Source organism: Squalius cephalus (genome assembly GCF_949319135.1).
Source record: "Squalius cephalus genome assembly, chromosome: 16".
Taxonomy (NCBI): domain Eukaryota; kingdom Metazoa; phylum Chordata; class Actinopteri; order Cypriniformes; family Leuciscidae; genus Squalius; species Squalius cephalus.
In genome coordinates this window covers 3,155,508-3,177,953 of record NC_137137.1, presented here as the reverse complement: position 1 = coordinate 3,177,953, position 22,446 = coordinate 3,155,508, and the positions used below count along the sequence as shown (strand labels likewise).

Below are 22,446 nucleotides of genomic sequence, written 5' to 3'. Positions count from 1 at the left end.
AGCACTTTCTTCAAACATGAATATTTCATACCCAGGATCTCAGGGTTGCGGATAACAGAGCCGATCTGTCGGAGCGCTTGCTGACCGGCCTTCTGCACCTTCACATGAGAGTCCGTCAGAACCTCCGTCAGCTTGGGGACGATGTTCGGCAGACACGAGGACAACTGCTTAGGAGCGCAGTACGCCATCGCACCCAGCAACTCCACGGACCCTACACACGGATTAGACAGAAAACTAAAACACTATGCTTCATGTACGATAGTGATTAACAACAGAAAATATATATTAAATAAATAATAATATATAATTATAACGATTAAAATATAAAACAAATTATTTATAATTAAATATAAAATAATACATTTTAAACATTCTGTATTTCCTTGAGACAGTGATAATGATTAATAAAAAAATATGAAATAATTATAATTAAAATATTATAATAAAATAAAAATAAACAATGCTCTGCATTTCTATGTGAGACAGTGATAATAAAAAATATATGAAATAAATAATAATAATAATTAAAATATTATAATAAAATAAAAATAATAAAATAAACAATGCTCTGCATTTCCATGTGAGACAGCGATAATAATTAATATAAAATATATGAAATAAATAATAATAATAATAATAATAATAATTAAAATATTATAATAAAATAAAAATAAACAATGCTCTGCATTTCCATGTGAGACAGTGATAATAAAAAATATATGAAATAAATAATTATAATAATTAAAATATAATAATAAAATAAAAATAATAAAATAAACAATGCTCTGCATTTCCATGTGAGACAGCAATAATAATTCATATAAAATATATGAAATAAATAATAATAATAATAATAATAATAATAATAATAATAATAATTAAAATATTATAATAAAATTAAAATAATAAAATAAACAATGCTCTGCATTTCCATGTGAGACAGCGATAATAATTCATATAAAATATATGAAATAAATAATAATAATAATTAAAATATTATAATAAAATTAAAGTGAGACAGTGATAATAATTCATTATAAAATACAAATAATAATAATCTAAAATACATAAGTATGAAAGAAACCATAAATATAATTAAAATACAAAATACTATAAGAAATAATTAGACATTATTATTATTAATGTCCATTATTATTTCCATGTGAGATGGCGATGATTAATAAAAATATAATAATAATAATAATAATAATAATATAAAATAAACAATAGTAATTATAATAAAAAAACTATCATTATAATAATTAGAATAAAATGTACTATAATAAAAAAACTAAATTACAAATCAAAATTAAAAAATAATTATAGGGCTGAACACTACACTCTCAAAAACTATTTAGCTTCCCAAGAATTCACATGAAAAAAAAAACCCCACAAATTCATTTTTACACATTCATATGGTAATATCAACACGGGTAATATCTGAAATGAATGCGGTGTCTGCATGTAACAGTGTGCAGTGAGCAGCAGACCTGCTTTGGTTCTCCAGGACTCCTCCTCCAGCGCCACCAGCAGAGACGGCAGCACCAGCTTCACCCCGTGAGCGCTCAGATTCCTCATCACGGCCTTGGCACAGTCGTCCGCAGCCTGACACAGCAAAACAACACATCATGACGCCGCATGCAGAGTAAAGGACACATGCATTCATTTACAATATTATATATTTGTCCATCCTTAGTGAAAGCAGAAAAAAAGTGACCATTACAGCCAATAAAACATCTGATTATCATAGCATATGTGATAATGGTAGAGGTTAGGGCTGCACAATATATCGTTTAAGCATCAATATCGCAATGATAGCCACAATAAAAAGGGAAAGACTTGCAGTCTTCACGCCTACTTGAACACTTGGGCCAAATATCAAAAATACATCATGTAAGTTGACAAGTGATCAAGTGCAAAGACCACAAGTGTGGGCAAAATAACTGAGTGTTCGTACCTCTCTGACGTACTGGTTCCCATCACCAAAACAGAGCAGCAGGTGCGGGAGGACGTGGACCACATACGGTTCAAATAACTTCCCCAGCATGTTACACAACATCTCAAACGCGAACAGAGCACCTGTGAGAGAGAACATTAAGGGCTTAGTATTACCTTCAACTCTTACTATTTTTCTTCATGCTCTAGCTCAATTATAACAATGCTACTTTATTTAATTTTTTTCCTAAATGTTTAACTTTCTGAGGAAAGGTAGAGAGCAGGGAATGGGAACAGTACACAAGCAAGACTCGAACCTGCTATTTAGGCCTATTTCATCATTACTTAATTAGTTCAAATTACTGGTTTCCTTCATTTGCATTGTTGTTTTAAATTTCAGTTTAGTTTTTGCTTTGTTTTAATGTATTATTTATTTATTTATTATGAATAAACAACCTTAGTTTATTACCTCCGCTCCAACCTCCTTTATAGTCCAGATCTTAAATTCATTGAAAGTCTTTGGGATGTGCTGGACTCTTGCATTGACAATACAAGTGCATGTATGCATTTATTTCCATCAAGAAGCATTGTATTGACAATGCAAGAGTCAAACATATGACATGCTAGAAACATAATAATCAATGCAATAATGATCCAATCACAGACTCTTAAACATTTGCCTATTTAAATCCAAACAGCGACCTTTTTTGGTCATGCAGTGTACAAATATATAATAACATATTTTTAATAAATATTCAAATAAATATATATGTATAATTTGTCACGTCAATAAAGCACACGTCACTGAAATTGAATGCATTAGTTTTCTCCTTAAACAATGCTTTGTAAGCCGCAGCCTCCCTCACCTTCTCTGCGTCTGGAGTTCTTCTTGTCCTGGATGGCGTCTGTCAGAGTGCTCATGATCTCCTGCTGTTTGAGAGACAGGATTCCCAGACCTTTGACCAGCCCGGCCAGCCCGTAAGCGGCTCCCTTCCGCTCGGCGTATTTATCGCTCTCCAACAGGAGCTGCAGGAGCTTCCGCACCATCCCACCAGCGTCCTCCTTTATAGCAGGAACCAGAGGAGGGAGACAGCTCGCCACCGACTCCTGAACCTGAGCAGGACCAGACATGGGAATATTTTAACGCTGTCATTTATATGCACCACTAAACTGTCACTCAATGTGACAAATAACCAAACAGTAATTACAAATACATGTATATACATATATATACACACACACACACTATATAGCAAATCTCAACTGCTTGATTGCTTGTATCATAACAAAATGTAACTATATTATCGGCCAGCTCGAATCTGCTAAATGTGATTATGAAGATTAAGATGGTGTTAATCATGCAAGGAAAAACTGCTTTGTAGGGCTGGGACGATACACCTATCTCCCGATTCGATACTATCACGATGCTTGGGTGCCGATACTATATTACAATATAATATATACAATATATGCCGATTCGATGTTGCAATGCGTTTTTTTTACACTAGACCATGGGGAAAAGCTAAATCATACACTTACACAGAGTGTACATGATGTATACAATGAGTCATATTTACAAAAACAATTCATCACATCTTTCTGACTTATTTCAGAAGCATCATACAGTACTACATTCTCTTGACTAAAACAGTCACTTGTCGCCACCAAGTGGCGAAACAATGTAATCGATAAATGTGTTATTTTAAGCGCCAAATTTCTATCAAAAGCTGATTTACTCTGTTTTGATCGCTACTGTAGACATATTTGAACTTTAAACTTTTATCCCAGTACTTCTGTGATAATATGAACTATTGTAACACAGAAATAGGTAGAAAAGACTGTTTGTGAAGCTGTTTTATGACAACTCTCTCCGGGTCAGCGGCTGCGCCAACACAGATCTGAATGTTGCGATATGATTTTGTCAAAGGTTTAATAGACAGACAAATTGGAAAAAGATTGCGTGAGTGTTTGAATCAAGATCACAGCGAGGGCTTTTCAGTGCTTTCAGTCTCACGTCTCTTCCACACGTCCACTTGAGACATTACGACACTAAACACTCATAGATAACACATTCCACCCTCTGTTGGAATAAAAGTGGCTAACTTCTGTCAACCTCATCTAAAAGCAAGGACAAAAATAAAGCAATTTAATTTGAATTAATATCGATTCTGTAAACAAAAAGAATCGCGATAGTTCGGTGAACCGATTTTTTTCTCCCAGCCCTACTGCTATGAAACAATGGAGTATTGTGAAAAGTGCTAAAAAAATAAATAGCAGCAGACCTGTTGTGACGGAGTTGAGAGGGCAGTGATCAGCTTGGCCATGATGGGTTTGACTTTCGGGTCACTCTTGTCCAGATGTTTGGCCAGCGAGCCCATGAGGATGACCACACTCTGCCTCACAGAGTCATAGCTGGCGTCCTGCGGCGCGCTCTTCAGAAACTCCTCGAACACGGGCAGCAGAGAGCTCACGTTGTCCTGTGAGACAGAAACGGTGAGAGAGAGTGAGCGTGGCTGCAGGAGAACGAGAGCGAAGCTGGCGGGGCGTCTGATGGAGTAACACTACCTTGCCGTGTGTGTTGAGAGCGGACAGTGCCGCTTCCAGCATGCAGCGCCGCACCTCTGTGTGTCTGTCGTTTAGAGCGTCAGGCACGAAGAACAGGAACAGGGGCAACACCTGACCCTCATCCAAGAACTCGGCCAGTTTATTCAGTGCCAGAGCAATGCCACACCTGCACACAGGAAACGCATCACTAACAAGCCCGTACACCTGATACATGACTCTGGGTGATTTCAACTCAATGCTGTAGCATGATGTTGATTATCACAAATAATCCTTTGTAAGTCACTTTGTAAACTCGCAAGAAATGCATTATAATGGGAGTTCTGTGGGCAAATGTGAAGCACCGGGAATGTTTAATATACATTTTGAAGGTATAACCAGATTATTACATGTCTTTGCATGAGACTGACATGACAACCTTTTCTGTTTCAAGTTATCCAATCATTTCCCTCATGCCTTGAAAAGCTAAACAAGTAAACTTTTTCTTGATGTAATGATTTGAAGAATGAAATAAAAAATGACCTACCTAAATAATAGTCAAATTCATCATAAATAAATACAAACTAAACAAAAAATAAATAAAAACCAGAATTTTTTATATATATATATATATATATATATATATATATATATATATATATATATATATATATATATATATATATAGAAGTTTTCCATGTAAATATCCATAATAACTCCACAGCCATCATGTAAATGCTCTTACCTGGCCTCCCATTGGTCTGGAGGAGCTTCAGAAATGATGCGTCCCAGAGCGTCCAGAACCGGAGGAGGTCTCTGAACACAAAACACACACAAATCCCTGAGCATCACTCAAAGCCGTCCCATTGAAATGAAAATCCAGAGTGATTCGCCTTCACAATGACGGCCATTCAATTTTAAATATTAGGGCAATGAATATAAAAAAAACCCCGAATTATAAAAGCCAGTCTGAGTGATTTATGACACTTAACACAACGGCTTTAATTTCCCAGATGAATTTCAATTAAGCACTACAAGGCTTGATTAAATATTGATGTCTGGTCCTAAATCTCCAGTGTGAGAGACTCACGTAGAGTTTCTGATGGTAGAGCTCAGTGAGTTGGGCCAGAACGGTGGCCGACTGCTCCTGGTACTGGCTGACGGCGCTGGACAAAGCCTCGGCACCCGCCGACCGCACCGCCTCCTCGTGGTGGATCACATCCTCGATCAGGAGCGGACAGAGTTCAGGAACGAGATCCAGACACAGAGCCTGCCAGAGTCTGAGACACACACACACACAGCATGAGCAACACTCACCACTGCAGAGCGTTTCAACAATAACCAATGATTCACTGCTGGATTAGGTGTTTAAAAATCATTGTAAAGCTGCTGAAATAATGGCTTTTATATACAGTACTGTGCCAAAGTCTTTGTTTTAGATATTTATATCTTTTCCTGTAGTGTGTCATAATATCAGTTAAAAACAATCCTTTTGCCATTAATTGTAATAATCCAGTGAGATTTGTGTATGCACAAGGAGTCTGACAACAGCCGGTATGATCTGATCTCACCATCATCGAGTCAGAAACAGAATTAACTGAGACAGACGAAATCCAGAAGAACTGCAGCAACAAGACGTCGGTTTCTTCAAGCGTCTCGGAGACATTGCCAGAGTTCTTCTGGATTTAGTCAGGTGAAATAATGTAGATTTTTGATCATTTAATTGTATTTTGACACTAATGCATTCACTTTAGAAATGTACACAATTTTAGCTGAAGAAACTTTATATATATAATTACCTGGTGATTTTATTTTATTTTTTTGAAAAATTATTTTTTAGTTTTTTTTTTTTTTTTTAAGGTAAATGCCTTTTAACTTCAGAAACGTCCATGATTTTAGCTGGTAACAATGTATTTTTTATTTGATTTGATGTTATTCCATTTTATTTCAACACAAATGCATAAAAAAAAAAAAAAATATATATATATATATATATATATATATATATATATATATATATATATATATATATATATATTTTTTTTTTTTTTTTTTTTTTTTTTTTTTTTTATTCCACACAAATGCATTTTTGCATTTTTTTGCACAAATGCATTTTTTAAAAATGCCCATTATTTTAGGATGGAGAAATTATGTTTAAAAAAAAAAAAAAAATTTCTAGACACAAATGAGAAATGTTGGCTATAAAACAGCAGTTCATTTCCATAGAACAGCCCGGATGGCTTTCCTACCAACTGTGAACTGCACTGGAGTCCACATGACGAACCATTTCCCAGAGCCCCGTTTTCAAATTAGCTTGAGTGTAATTCCCTGGAGTGAGTTTGGAAAACAGCCTTAACCCGAACCAAACTCTGATGTGAAACTGATTAGAACCAGCACCACAGGCTGCAGTGTGAGAGTGACTCTACGCTAAAACTGCATGACTCACTTCTCTGCCAGAGCTCTGCCCTCCTCCTCCACATCGAATTTGGCCACCCACAGTCTCCTCAGCATCTTCAGACCGCTGGCGTCAGCGCTGTCGGTGGGTAACGCCAACTCCATCTCCAGCAGACCCTACGAGAGTCAGTCCACAGGTTTAATTACAAACATTTCATAGTATACTGTCAATACAAAGTAGGGCTGCACGATTAATCGCACTTAAACCGATTTGGCTTAACGGCATTTTGAAATCGCAAAGGCTGCGATTATTTGTCATTGATGAACGGCTCTGTAAACGCTGCTCCGTCTGAAAGCACTGCGAGTTTGAGTCACTTGAAAAAGAACATCTTTCCAAACATGAGAAGCATTTATGAACCTCTAGTCCAACAAAAGACAACATTTAATAACATGCTTTTCCTCCAAACTCACTTCATAACGACAGTTGAGCTCCTCCTTCTGTGAGATGATGAGCTTCTTACACAGAATAAGGCAGTCGTGTGTTTATTAGTCATGTTTAATCAACTTTTGTTTATTCAGATACAGCGATAGGGATTTCCTGAAATGATGCGCGTTATCGTACTTCTGCGGCGGGGCATACTTAGCATGTGTGTGAGACACCCTCTGGTGTTCAGATGGATATGTGGTGTGTGTGTGTGTGAGACACCCTCTGGTGTTCAGATGGATATGTGGTTTGTGTGTGTGAGACGCCCTCTGGTGTTCAGATGGATATGTGGTGTGTGTATGCGAGACACCCTCTGGTGTTCAGATGGATTTGTAGTTTGTGTGTGTGAGACGCCCTCTGGAGTTCAGATGGATATGTGGTTTGTGTGTGTGAGACGCCCTCTGGTGTTCAGATGGATTTGTGGTTTGTGTGTGTGAGACGCCCTCTGGTGTTCAGATGGATATGTGGTGTGTGTGTGAGACGCCCTCTGGTGTTCAGATGGATATGTGGTGTGTGTGAGACGCCCTCTGGTGTTCAGATGGATATGTGGTGTGTGTGTGAGACGCCCTCTGGTGTTCAGATGGATATGTGGTGTGTATGAGACGCCCTCTGGTGTTCAGATGGATATGTGGTGTGTGTGTGAGACGCCCTCTGGTGTTCAGATGGAGCATTTACTACCGATCAGCCGCTGCACTGACAAGCTGCACAAAAAATAATCGCAGCCTTTGCCAAATCGCGTGCGGTTTCATTGCGATTAATTGTGCAGCCCTAATACTGTCAATACAAACGTGTTCAAAGGCAAGATGACATCAGAAAGGTACTGACCCTCAGCGCAGCGTCTCTGACAGAGAAGCACGAGGAGAGTAAAGCCTCCAGCAGAACGTCGATCTCAGGCTGTTCGGCGAGCGCACATCCCTCCTGCCCTCCAGCGCTGGTACACAGAGCCGTCAGACAGTCTGATGCCAGCACCTACAACATACACACACTGTCACAACACAACTCTCCTCAAATACTGTGTGTGTCTCTTGATTCGAGGCTCTACCTGAAGGCGAATGGTGGACGTGCCGATCACTTTGGTCAAAAGCAGCAGCATACTGACTCTGGGCAGCAGCTCTGGGCCAGTCTGGACAAACAGGAAGACACATTAATTATAAACTCTTAGACATGGATAGAATCAACATATGCACATCAAATCAATGTATGCACGAAAAAATCAAAATATGCACGCATGACAATTTATTAATTGCAAATCAGAGATGGAGATTCTGAATAAGCCACTGACATGAAACATTCATAATCAAAACAACAAAATTCATATAATATTTCATATCACAACAACAAAATTCACATCATATCCTAGACCTAGCGCACCTAATTGTGATCAACCATTTATTAATTCCCTTAATCAAAAACAAAAAGACATCAGAAAATCACATGAGATTGCTGCAGTAGCAAATGACAGTAGCAACGATTCAGACAAATAAATCAACATTTTTTCATGTTCCAGGAGCCATTTCAATTGTATATGTGTCACAATAGGGGAAAAAAGACTTTAAAAAGATTTTAAAGGCCTGTTCAAATCAAGAATTATAACAGTAACTATACTAGCTGTTTTTTAATACGCGTGCTGCAGTTTTGTCGTCAGCCGCTTCAATGCTCAGGCTCTTAAAGCGGGAGGAAATCTGATTGGCTGTCAATGTTTTTATCGTGCATCAGCTGGAAAAAAATCGTTGTGAAAGTGATTCAAAATATTCATAGTTTCTCTGTGTAGTTATTGTAATAGCTGAGGTGTGGACTCTGATATTCATTATATAATCAGAACGGATTTTTAGAACTATATCTTTATTGTTATCATTATAGTCATCATACTTGGTGTGAACGGCCCTTAAGAATGGCATTCACTTGCATGCAAATTAGTTATGTAGAAGAACATTTACATATTCTCATTTTTAATATCTGACCAAACCCACAGATCTTAGGAATCGATTTCAAATCTAAAATTGAATTGAAAAATTCCTGAATGACTTAAGTTAATGCAAAGTTGATGGATCAATAAATCCAAACCACAGATTAATGGCAAAGCAACCAGCCGTACCTCGTCTATGACCGTGTCGTCCGAATGCGCCCGCAGCTGAGCGTGTGTGTTGATGACCTGTAGCGCGCGGGTCATCGTGAGCTCTGTGTCCTCTGAGGATCCACTGCTCTGACTCAACACAGCCTGAAGAAGCGGGAAACAGAAGGAGAACGCCGGCGCTGGCAGGGCAGACGCTTCTGACCCTGCAATCATTGAGAGGTTCGCTACGTTACAGAAGCTCTTTATTATTTTTTTGCACTTTCTTGCACCAAAAGACCGTTTGTAATTTAGTTTTCATGTCCATTTTCTCCCCTCTGCTGCATGTGGGTGTGTGTGTGTTATTCACCGGTTTTGGCGTCTCTCTGAGGTGTCGTGTGTGTATGCAGCAGTGAGATGGTTCGCTGCGTCGCTGTGTTCAGATCTTCTTGAGCCCAAGCAGGATCCAAATCACACTCTGGCTTCAGCTGACGCAAGGTCACATGACCCACGAGAACCGCTAAACATGTAGAGAGAAAAACAAATTTGAGCCACATTCACACAAGAAAGCAAAAGCATGACACCTGTTATTCACACATGCAAAAACAATCAGAACAAACAGCATTAACCCTGTAAAGCCTGACATATGAAATAATAGTCAGAAAAATCTTTTCTTCTTTTTTTTTTTTAAATGGAACATTTTATCAAACCTTCAGACAAAATTTAAAAAGAATAAAAGTTTGCATACGTGTTTCTGCTTATCATATTTGATGCATCAGGTTTTTATGACTAAAATAGTCTGATATAGTGAGAATATGGAGCTCAAACTCAAGGAGGAAAAACACCTCAATTTTATTAAGAGGCCCAAACTAAGCAAAAATAAGCAATTTGGTGCAAATGCTGATATTTATTTGGCCAAAACACAAGATGAAATTCTGATGCTTGTAATGTAAATCAGTGAGATCTTTATAACAGTATAGCAGATACTTGCATAAAATGCATATTAATATCAGCTGTCATTATACCTGCCAATAAAGTCTTTGTAAGATGATAAGATCAAGATAAGAAAATGACTAAGATCAAATATTTTATGATCAAAGCTCTGTAGTTTTAAAACATATAATGCAATGCAATACAATGATGATTGAGAGATGAACAAATAAACCTTCCTCAAAAGCCTGATGATCATATTTGACACTCACATTTGAACATGATTTTTCAACAAAAAAAAAACATTGATGCATGGATAATCAAGTAAACCTCAGTTGCTTCAGTCCAGTAAGTATTTATCTTGAAATATTACTAACAATATTAAAGATAATCTTATGTCTACTGAACAAAAATCGGTTACGCTTTATTTTAAGGTGTCATTGTTACAGTGTAATTATATATTTAAGTACTGAGTAATTTTAAGTAACTACATGTACTTACTATAGGGTTAGGGTAGGATTAGGATTTGGTTGAGGGTTAGTTGCATGTAATTATGCATAATTTACTGTTATTAATATGGTAAGTACATGTAACATATGTAACAAGGACACTGTAAAATAAAGTTGTACCCAAAAATCATTAAAAATTTCACAGCAAAAGAAACGTGAACCACCATTATACTAAAAGGCCTTTTACTTGCTAATAAAGTATGAACTATCAATCAGACGACAGAAGGCATGTAAGGAGTAGCAACAGGATTTTCAGCAGTTTTGATCACGCTGATAATCCAGGGGCCTTAGAAATTTGCGCATCAAACATGAAACCGTAGTTTTATAGGGTTAAACATGCATTTGCATTCACAAAAACGTACATAAATCATTTACATATGAAAACAAGGAAAATAGGAAAAGGAAGGCTTACCCAAGTAGTGCAGGTGTTTAGGCATCAGAGTGACGCCGATGCGCAGGAACACGGGTTTGACGCGTGGAGCGGCCACAGGAGACTGCAGGAGGGGAAGAAGAACCTGCACGACCGCAGGAAGATGAACCCAGATCAGAGGAGGACGACGGGCCAGAGTCGCCTCTAACAGACCCATCACACACTGCAGCTCCACGTCCAACTGAGAGAACAAGAGAGGCGCGTCTCACTGGTGTTACACTTAAAGACACACTTCAAAAGTTAATCGATCACCTGTTTATTCATGTACACCATATTTCACTCTACATCGTTCATGCTCAACCAACAACAACCGCACTTCCGGGAACTTCATAAAAGGAGTCCCCCCTTTATCCTTTCGGTAAACAGTCATGTGTAATCTTAATATTTAGCACAGAGGTATACATGTGCATGAACACATTTTTTAAATGTCTTAAAGGGTTACTACACCCAAAAATTAAAATTCTGTCAGTAATTACTCACTCTCATGTTGTTCCAACCCCGTAAGACTTTCATTCATCTTCAGAACACAAATTAAGAGATTTCTAATTAAATCTGAGAGCTGTCTCACTCCTCCACAGGCTTCTATGTAATCGATATCTGCCATCCAAGAAAAGTTAGTAGAGACATTGTTAAAATAGTCCAAGTGACTACAGTGGCTCAGCCTTAAGTTTATCAAGCGACGAGAATACTTTTTGTGCGCAAAAAAACCCTAAAATACAGACTTTATTCAACTCTTCATTTTCTTCTGTGTTTCTCTGAGTGAGTTCACGTAGTGTAACAGCGCAGCGCTTCTGGGTTGTACGTCAGAACGTAGGCTCACTATTCCCAGCATCACACGCATCACACACATGACCAGCGTCGGCCAATAGTGAGCCTACGTTCTGACGTACAACCTCAGCTCAGGAGAATGACATGGAAAAGAAAAGATGGTTGAATAAAGATGTTATTTTTGTTTGTTTTTTTGCACACAAAAAGTATTCTCGTCGCTTGATAAACTTAAACGTACAGTATGGAATTTTTCGCCACTAGGGGTCGCTAACCTCTTTACAATAACAAAGGCGTAGTTTGATGACGCAACACTTGCTAAGAATTATGGATCTTGTCGTCAACGTCAAGCCGACCGATCTAATAATGTTTATGGATGAGTAAATACATCAATGTTTTTATCATGACTGTGATATGAAGCAGGTCGGGATTTGCTAAGAGACAGCTATCAGCTCCACACGCGACGCGAGTCCCGCGGATATAAAAGGAATATGGACATTTCATTCTACCGAACTACACGCAGAATTACTACTCACTGGTCAGTTTAGTAGACAAATTAAACTTGTGAGGTAACGCAGCGCTGTTTCACCTGGTCTAACATTACACTATCACACTAAACTGCATTTGAATGTGTTGAAAAGTATGTGTTAGTTTGTCTGTATGAGACTAGCAGTAAGCTAGATCAACATTAGAATAACATACAGATCATATTATAACATTTTATCATTGTTGAACTATATAACATTGATTAGTTTTATGTAAATGTGCTCACCTGTTTAATAAGTACATGTAGGAGCGGTCGAAGTCTCGGACGTGGAGCTCTCGTTTATATACTGTCTATGGGAGCTCTCGGCATCTCGAAAACACCGCGCTGATATTGATTCTCGTTTTAGTTCTCCTTTTTTATCCAAAGTCTGCTTGCCATGGTCCGTAATGTTTGAATGAAACAACAACAGCGTGCAAATAGACATTGCGAACTCCACAGTTGTCTGCGTCTGTCGCTTTGGTTAATCAGAGGGCTCTGCTCATAGCTCTGGTTACCATGGCAGTACGAGCGGAAATCATAGGCGGAAACCAGGGACAACGCGGATATGACGCCATTGACAAAACGGAAATAAAGAAACGTGCCGTGTCTAAAAATTAAATTAAAATTTCTCTTGGTTTGAAAGTTGTTGGAAACAGTCGGGATAATGTAAGTACACAACTAAAAAAAATATATAACGTAGATATAGTGATCTTTGCTAATTTTAAAGCAAAAAAGTTACATATTGTGCCTTTAAAGGAATAGTTCACTTTAAAATGAAAATTCTGTCATATACTCACCCTCATGTTGTTTCAAACCTGTATGAATTTATTTCTTCTGCTGAACACAAAGGAAGATATTTAGAAGAATGTCAGTAACCAGGCAGTTTCTGGGTCCCATTGACTTCCATAGTAGGAAAAAAATATACTATGGAAGTCAATGGGACCCAGAAACTGCCTGGTTACTGACATTCTTCTAAATATCTTCCTTTGTGTTCAGCAGAAGAAAGAAATTCATACAGGTTTGAAACAACATGAGGGTGAGTATATGATAACAGAATTTTCATTTTAAAGTGAACTATTCCTTTATGGTTGATCCACTGTAGTCACTTGGACTATTTTAACAATGTCTTTACTAACTTTTCTGGGATGGCAGATTTCGATTACCTAGAAGCCTATGGAGGAGTGAGACAGCTCTCAGATTTAATCTAAAATATCTTAATTTGTGTTCCGAAAATGAACGAAAGTCTTACGGGGTTGGAACAACATGAGGGAGAGTAATTAATTACAGAATTCTCATATTTGGGTGAACTAACCCTTTAAACTTAATTGGTTTGTTCACGCTGATGATGTGTTTCGGGTATGACCTCTCACCTCCTGCAATCTCTTGCGGATGCTGGACTCTTTCTCCAGCTGGTTCTGCATCATCTCCTTCTGTTTGCTGGACAGCTGGATCTCCTCTTTGATGCCTTTCTTCTTCTTGATCTCCTGAAGGACAAACACAAGGGCAGGCTCAATCAAACGCGCGGTATAAAACAGACACTACACCAGATACTGTCTTGTACTTTGTTTCATTGGTCAGTGTGGTGGATGAACAGGATGCTATATTGGCCCAGATTTTTAATGTCTAGACTTCATTATTTGGTCTGACAAAAGTTAAGACATTTTAATGGTAATGGCTAATGCTGATATAAAAGAATAGCCAATATATAATAAAATATTTAACAGGAAATAAAATGTACATAAAATGATCACCATCACTAAAATTTAATTATATATATATATATATATATATATATATTCACTGTATATTTTGCACAATATTTAATAGGGCAGTCAACAGATTGACACTAGATGCCCACATTTTTACTAGGGCACGGATAAATCGGCCAGCCCAATAGATCAGTCTATAACAATTTTTTTTAATGCAAAACACTATTATAAATTTGCTAAATAACTGTTTATCTTCAACATGACAACTAAATTAAACAGGTAATGCACTGAGATGAGAATGTTCTGTATTTCATTTGGAGATATTTATTGCTGTATACTGTAAATAGTATTTGACTAAACAGTGTACAGTAACTATTCAGTATGCACACTAGAACATAAAGCCCAAAACAACTCGTTCCCTTTAATATTCCGGCGGATTGTTTGCAGTATTTCTCTCTCACCTCTTGAAGCTCCATTTCAATGATCTGCTCTTTGAAGGAATAAGCCTTGTTCTCTCTTTTCATGTTGCCTTTCTTTGTGCTCTCCTGCTGCGCACTGCCAAAAACAACAGCAGTGTTTACAGAACCATGTGATTCTCATTCATTCAATACCTCAAAAAATGAAGTTCATTCATTCCATCTGGACTGATTCAGTTCACTTTACCTCATAATGATGCTCTTATCATAAAGTTCTCCCTCTGGCGTTCGCATGATTGCATATTCCTGACGCGTCACCTGGATCATCGCATGATTGGACAAGCGCTGGGTCACGTGATCCATGACACGTGGCAGCAGTTTAGTTGGAGACAGAAGCGATAGAGAGCCGACAGCATTCTGAACAGCCTACAGCGAGAGACACAATGACAGCCATAAATCCAGCAAAAATCTGACCCGAATCTTAAATGTGTGTCCTATTATATCAATGCAATAGTTAAGATAGTTTGATGTTTTTGAATGAACTCTCTTAAAACTGCATTTGATCGAAAATACAGTATATACAATATATATATATATCAAATAAGATGTATATAAAAAGGCTGCAATTAAATTATACTCATAAATTTTACACAATATTTTTTTTAATTTTTTTTTAGGAAAATCATAAAATGGCCATTATCCATTGATAAATCTGTCAACAGATATTAATCTTAAATGCATGCCTTGCTATATCAATGTGTGTGTCCTACTATATCAATGCAAAATTAAAGTCACAATGAAATCAAAATAGACAATACTATTTTTGCAGTATTTATTATAAATTATTTATCCGTGCACATCATTATTTTTTTAAATTCATGTGCCTCGTAATCTTGAATCAGAATAACTTCCCCTCCCTCTTGCAGTGACATCTCTTCTCTTCTCTGATGACGAGGGTGGGGCAACCTGTCACTCACATGAGATCCACCAATAGCAAACCACAAGGACAAAATCAAGCCCCGCCCTAAATTTGTTCTTGTTCCAGAATCCGTTTCATTTGAATATACATCAGAATAGGGAAGAAAAGACTATCGCAACTTCTCATGCCGACTTTAAACGCACCTGGTTGTCTGTGTTGGCTTCTAGCAGGCGAGGTAGAATCTTCTCCAGGTGTTTGTCGATGAAATCAGCAGCGTCCATCTTCATAGTGGACAGCAGAGAAGGCCACAACTCAGACCTGATGGCCACTGAAAAAGAAAGAGTGTGATTAAAAGCTATTGGGATATTCCTGTACGGATGCAATCAAATCCACTGGGAGAGAGACGGACCGATGGAGGGATGATGGGTAACGATGAGAATATCCAAGGCCAGTTTCTCAGTCTCTGGCAGGTCGTTCCACTGGGCCGCCGCCGAGCAGATAACCCTCAGAGCGTCCAGCAGGATCCGCGGAGCAACATACGAGCGTCCCATCTCAGTCAGCTCACCCGTCTCCGTATAAAGAGCATCTGACGGCAGAATCTGATTCAAGAGGCGTAAAAATGATCAGATTCAAAACACGTTAGTGTAAAGTAGCCTAAGCGTTCAACTCCTCTTCATCCCTCACCTTGTGTTTGTTAATAATGACACGCAGTTCTCCCAGAAGGCCGTGGGCCAGGTTGGATCCGCCCAGCGAGGACAGGAGCTTCTTCACGGTCTGCTTAGCATGTTTACGCACACACCACTGTCGGGACAGCAGCGCCATAACTGTGGCCTGATGATACATCCTGAGGACGGCAGACAAGGGTTTGAGTCACATGATCGCTCACAGATGCTTATGAAGAGTTTTTGCACTATTGTTGAATGCCAAAATTCACCCCATTTACTTTCTTAACCCTGTTATCAGCAAATTTCAGCAATGCTTTTGTTCGGCTCAAAATACCCCCTGACATCACTGAGTGGATAATAATGTGTACAGGCATATGAAAACTCTGTAACACAAGATGTGCATGCTTATGAATTCTTCTAATAAATACAATTAGCATAATTTCTGAGACGTCAAAGTTGCTTTGGGGTCAATTACTAAATTACTAAAACTAAAAATTATATAATAATTAAAAACTAATTTAAAATATTAATAAATCCTGTGAGAAATGAAGAGTCAATATTTTTTACGTAATGAGGTAAAACAAATCAAGCAAATTAAAATTTCACATGCATTTGTGTTTAGTAGTCGTGTAACAAGTGGTTAAGGTAGAATCAGCCGATCAAATCCCTAAAAACACTTTTAGGGTGATACAAGATCGCATTAGGCTTTATTTTACATATCATAGCCCACTTTTAATGATCCTAGAGTTGCCTTAAAGTTTCCTGACTGAATATTCTTTATCATTACGAAATTAAAATGATTTATATATGCTTAGTTTAGATGTTTGTTTACATTTTCAGCAACAAAAAACTAAAACGTAAAATTGAACACAGGAAATAGAATTCCCTCTGCCAATTGAACGAATAATTAAATTCTACACAAAACATTTCAGGGAAAAATAGTAGTGACTCACTGAGACTTGCTGTTGTTGAGTCTTTGTGGCTGATCTAGGAACAGTCTTTCACAAAGCAGCAGGATGGTGCACAGAGCTGAGGGTACAGAACACAGGTGTGTGTGTGTGAGTGTGTGATCTTCATCAGATTTACTGATCAGTGTTGTTACTGTTAACTAAAACTGTTAAAAAAATATTTTTCATTAATAAAAAATGAAGCTGAAATAGAATAAAAGCCTAAGTTGATGGTAGAACAATTCCCACCAATGGTCTCTATGATCAACTAAGGCGATGCTTTTGGGAGAAATGGCTCTGAGTGTTACTGACAGACTGGGAAGAGAGGAGAATAATGGAGAATATGGGGAAAATAATGTGTTTTTTGAACATTCAAGCATGAAAATCTATTCTAGTACAGCTCAAAAACAAATCAAGACTTTGTAAAAAGCATAATATGGCCTTCTTCGTCTAACCGCTTACGGCAAAAAATATTCCTCTGAGCCACATCAATGAAATCCTGAATCGCCTCTGGATAAGTTTGATAAATGGGAGCGTTTCTGACCTTCTTCACTGGCCTGAGAGAGGAACTTCTCAGTGGTGAACAGAGGCTTCTTTTCATCCAGTATCAGGTTCCAGAAAGACACCAGCTTCGCTTCTAAAGACACAGAAGAACATGATGATCACCAGCATTTCCATCCCTTGTGTTCAAGAGAACATAATCGTAACTTCCTGGGAAGTTGGTGCAAAACATTTGTAATAAAAATGGAAGTTGCTGCAACCGGGGAAGCCACTGTTGCTCTTTTTTCCTTCATTATAAATGACTTGCGTCTCAGAGCGACAGAGGAAACACAATAAACGCTGTCGTTCTCTCGCGTTCGGATGCTGGTGTTTGGGAACGCAATCATGCGAGACGCTTTTGGAGGGAATTAAACCGAATCATTCTGATGACAGACTTTGGCTCAAAGTGGTTTCAGAACCATTTGAGATGCTGTGACGCGATTGGTCTGCTAGTAAAGTCCAGTTATCCAACCAATCCTCTGTTGAGGCAAAGTCACAGAAGTTTTTTGTTCCGCATCAAGAGATTTATTCAGTAAATGTGTTTCCATCATAGTTTAAGCTTATGTCTTTCTTATCGGATATAAAATGTATCCGCCCTCAATTGAGTGCATTCGTTTTTTACGTGCATTTTAAGAATTTATGGCGTTTCATTCCAGCGTTTCTATGCAATATCCCAAAATGTGCATAAAAATAGGTGGATGGAAAAATAGCCAGTGTGAACGCTCACCAGACACAGAGTCGAGCACAGACAGCCGACAGAGCAGCACAGAGGCGGTCACGGCCTCAGACAGCAGTGCATGCTGGGTATTCTGGGCAGCAGCTTTCTCCACAGTCTGGATGAGGAGAGGTAGGAAGTCAACAGCCTGACTGAGAGTGTCCCCTGAACAGAATGAAGACACACAGATGCTGTTTATTTTGACAAAACATCAGCAGCACAAGTATGAACCCATGTGAAACATCCCCGCAGTCCGACTGACCTTTGAAAGCCCCGATCATGGCCTGGAGATACGCCTGACGCACGAGGGACGTGGACGTCTTGAGGCCGAAGGCTTTTTTAAACCATTCCCTCAACTCTGAGGGTACGTTCACCGTCAAACGGCCCGTCCACTGAGATAACACAGACGCCGCATGTACCAGCGTCCCCTCATGGACTATAAACACACAAATACAACAATCAGCAGATATTAGGCTTTTATGCATGTTTAAGAAATATAAGACCTTTTAACATTGTTTAGCGTAAATTAAATTACAAGTTTAGGACCGATTTTGCAACAAAACAAAGTTTTCATATTAAGTCATTAAATAGCAAATAAATAGCAAAAAAACTGTAATCTTGATATTTTACTTTAGCTAGATGCATGGAAATATTTCTCATTTAATTTAGTTTAACTTGATGTACTTACATATTAAATAAAAATGGATAAAAAATAATATACAATTATGAAATGCAAGACCTTTTGAGATCGTTTAAAGGGTTTGTTCACCCAAAAATGAAAATTCTGTCAGTAATTACTCACCCTCATGTTGTTCCAACCATGTAAGTCTTTCGTTCATCTTCGGAACACAAATTAAGATATTTTTGATGAAATCTGACAGAATTCTGACTCTTCCATAGGCTTCCAGAGTGACCGAAACTCGCCGACCCAGAATAGTTATTAAAAACATCGTTAAAATAGTCCAAGTGACTCCAGTGGCTCAATCTTAAGTATATCAAGCGACGAGAATACTTTTTGTGCGCAAAAACAAACAAAAATAACGACTTTATTCCACTATTCAATTCCTTCTCTCTGGGCCTTGTAGTGTTTTTGCGTAGCGCGTCTGTGTTGCATGTCATCACGCATCACACACATGACCTGCTTCGGCCAATTGTGAGCCTACGTGGTGACGTGCAACACAGACGGGCTACGCAAAAACACTACGAGGCCCAGAGAGAAGGAATTGAATAGTGGAATAAAGTCGGTATTTTTGTTTGTTTTTGCGCACAAAAAGTATTCTCATCGCTTGATATACTTAAGATTGAGCCACTGGAGTCACTTGGACTATTTTAACGATGTTTTTAATAACTATTCTGGGTCGGCGAGTTTCGGTCACTCTGGAAGCCTATGGAAGAGTCAGAATTCTGTCAGATTTCATCAAAAATATCTTAATTTGTGTTCCGAAGATGAACGAAAGACTTACATGGTTGGAACAACATGAGGGTGAGTAATTACTGACAGAATTTTCATTTTTGGGTGAACTAACCCTTTAATGTAAATTAAATTATGAAGTTAAAACCAATATTGCAACAAAACAAGTTAAAAATTCATTTTAAATCTTTAAATAGCAAACTGGGTAGAAATTCAATTTTGATATTTTAAGTCAGGGATTCACAAACGTTTTGTCAACATTTAATTTAAAATATTTATTTGAAGTCCAACTGAGATTTTAAATTATGACAGGGTTATAATAGTTAACTAAAACTGAAAACATAAAAAAAAAACATATTGGCTACTTAAGATAAAATAAACGTTAACAAATAAAATAAGGAAGAAAAAAAAACCTTAAACTTATTTTATTTCAGCTATTTGCCATAGAAACATTTATCATTTTATTTAGTTTAACTTGATGTAGTTCAAAAAACTTTAAGAATTAATACAATTAATACAAAATTTAATACACAATTTATAAAAACTAAATAGGCATTTTAAAAAAACTAATACAAAACCACAAAATTAAAACGAAAATGGAAAATATAAAAATAATAACTAATTTAAACTGTTAATAAAAACTATAATAGTATCTCAGTGATACTAAAACAACACTGTTCAAATATTTAATAATGAATTTGCATGTTTACGGTTCACAGGCGTCAGTTGATGGTCATGACAAGTAAACATAAAACTTTTTAGTGCTTTATTTTGATTTTAAAATAATTAATTTTTAATTTAAAATATTAATAATAATTTAATTCATTATTAGCGTAACATCAAACTCACAAACCCCAGTCCCCTCAAAAACCCCAGTTTATGAAAGCAGTCGAAATGCTCTCATACTAATGTGGATGTTCAGTGTTTAAACCAGTATGGAAAAAGTTACTTTTTAATGTAATTAAAAGCCAGTAGGTTTCTCACCTTCCTGTTGCAGGTATGGAATGAACATCACAGCCACACTGGAGCTCAGAGACTGAGAAGAAGTGCCAGAGACGGCGTGATGACTGCAACTTCTGATTCCTGTTTCAAAAACACACATAAATGAAGCATGCAGAAGTGAGAATGAGATTTGGGAGATAAACTGGAAAGGGTGATTTTTTTTTTTTAAACAAAGAGTGTTTTCACATTCAAATTGCAAGACGTATGGTAGTGGAATGGAAAAAAGTGAGGTCTCAAAACATGTTTTTTGAAAGTTGAACTTCTTTTAACTTGATGCTAAAGACACAAGCACAGGGGTCAAAGATGTCTGTAGGTTTCCTGATGGAAATTAGCAGTGATCAAAAGACACTTTATTTGAAGATCAGCTATTAGAAAAGAAAAACAGTGTAAAAACCATTGTGTAATGAGCATATGAGACAGATATTCACCCGAGAGAACGCTCATCTTCTGGGCCACAACAGTCAGCTTCCCCTCTGAGCCTGTGCAAAACAACATGAACAATAAGGAATATCCTGCTTTTAAAAGTGAGCAGGATCTGGTGATGTGTGTGAGATGATGAGTAATGATTATCGGATAATGAGCTTCATATTAAATAAAACAGATTGTTTTATTTAGTGCCATGTCAGCATTCAAAGCTATTTACATGGCACAAATTAAATTACAAAAATACAAATATCATATAAATACAATAAAAACCAAACAAACAAAAACAGAAAGTCATACTGTACAAGATTTTTTAAATTAACATATGATAAAAAAAAAATCCAAAAACTTTTCAGGCGTAATCTTACTAAATAAGTCCTTAAGTGAGGTAACTTTATAAAAGAGCAAGTCCAGGACAATCTAATAAAATATGTTTAACAGAGAGGGGAATCTTACAAAACATGCATAAAGTTGGGTCTTCATCTTTCAGCAAAAAAAGCATGGGTCAAACTTGTGGTGTGGTTTTCCATGTTATTTTTTAATAATTATTAATTAATAATGGTTCCTATTATTATTATTATCATGTTAAAGCAGTTTTTGCTGCTTAATATTTTTGTAATACATTATTTGTCAGGATTCTTTGATGAATAGAAAGTTCAAATGAACATTTTATTTGAAATATAATCTTTTGTAACATTATAATGATCTTTACTGTCACTTTTGATCAATTTAATGTGTCCTTGCCTAATAAAAAGTATTATTTAATTTTTTTTAATATGTAGTATTATTTTACTTAACCATACCTTTTGAATTGTTGTGTATTTTTGTAAAGTTTCCACAAAAATATGAAGCAGCGCAACTGTTTTAAACATTGATAATAATCAGAAATGTTTCTTGAGCATCAAATCATCATATCAGAATGATTTCTGAAGGATCATGTGACACTGAAGACTGGAGTAATGATGCTGAAAATTCAGCTCAAAAACATGAAAAAGATCTTAATTATTTGAAAACTTTTGACTGGTAGTGTATACAGTCACTATTAAAATGTGAATGATTTTTTAAGATTATTTCTATGAATTTTCCATTCATAGAAATCATAATTTTAAGAGTATATGACCGTTGAAACATTGAA

At 37.0% G+C, this 22,446-nt stretch overlaps 1 protein-coding gene across 1 annotated transcript in view; it reads right to left on the bottom strand.

The window, feature by feature from the left end:
• The window catches only part of gcn1 (GCN1 activator of EIF2AK4), a 52,499-nt gene that overhangs the window by 19,614 nt on the left and 10,439 nt on the right, over positions 1 to 22,446 (bottom strand). The window contains exons 12-37 of the mRNA XM_079896509.1: positions 21,317 to 21,367; positions 20,871 to 20,969; positions 18,738 to 18,911; positions 18,488 to 18,640; positions 17,765 to 17,857; positions 17,227 to 17,302; positions 16,293 to 16,452; positions 16,018 to 16,207; positions 15,812 to 15,936; positions 14,937 to 15,115; positions 14,735 to 14,828; positions 13,935 to 14,048; positions 11,256 to 11,454; positions 9,775 to 9,924; positions 9,450 to 9,631; positions 8,397 to 8,477; positions 8,180 to 8,323; positions 6,923 to 7,047; positions 5,567 to 5,756; positions 5,222 to 5,292; positions 4,501 to 4,666; positions 4,218 to 4,412; positions 2,802 to 3,048; positions 1,958 to 2,079; positions 1,491 to 1,605; positions 32 to 211 (exon numbers count right to left, since the gene is read on the bottom strand). Of these exons, the coding sequence (XP_079752635.1) occupies positions 32 to 211; positions 1,491 to 1,605; positions 1,958 to 2,079; positions 2,802 to 3,048; positions 4,218 to 4,412; positions 4,501 to 4,666; positions 5,222 to 5,292; positions 5,567 to 5,756; positions 6,923 to 7,047; positions 8,180 to 8,323; positions 8,397 to 8,477; positions 9,450 to 9,631; positions 9,775 to 9,924; positions 11,256 to 11,454; positions 13,935 to 14,048; positions 14,735 to 14,828; positions 14,937 to 15,115; positions 15,812 to 15,936; positions 16,018 to 16,207; positions 16,293 to 16,452; positions 17,227 to 17,302; positions 17,765 to 17,857; positions 18,488 to 18,640; positions 18,738 to 18,911; positions 20,871 to 20,969; positions 21,317 to 21,367 (3,675 nt within the window). The remainder of the gene's footprint in view (positions 1 to 31; positions 212 to 1,490; positions 1,606 to 1,957; positions 2,080 to 2,801; positions 3,049 to 4,217; positions 4,413 to 4,500; positions 4,667 to 5,221; positions 5,293 to 5,566; positions 5,757 to 6,922; positions 7,048 to 8,179; positions 8,324 to 8,396; positions 8,478 to 9,449; positions 9,632 to 9,774; positions 9,925 to 11,255; positions 11,455 to 13,934; positions 14,049 to 14,734; positions 14,829 to 14,936; positions 15,116 to 15,811; positions 15,937 to 16,017; positions 16,208 to 16,292; positions 16,453 to 17,226; positions 17,303 to 17,764; positions 17,858 to 18,487; positions 18,641 to 18,737; positions 18,912 to 20,870; positions 20,970 to 21,316; positions 21,368 to 22,446) is intronic.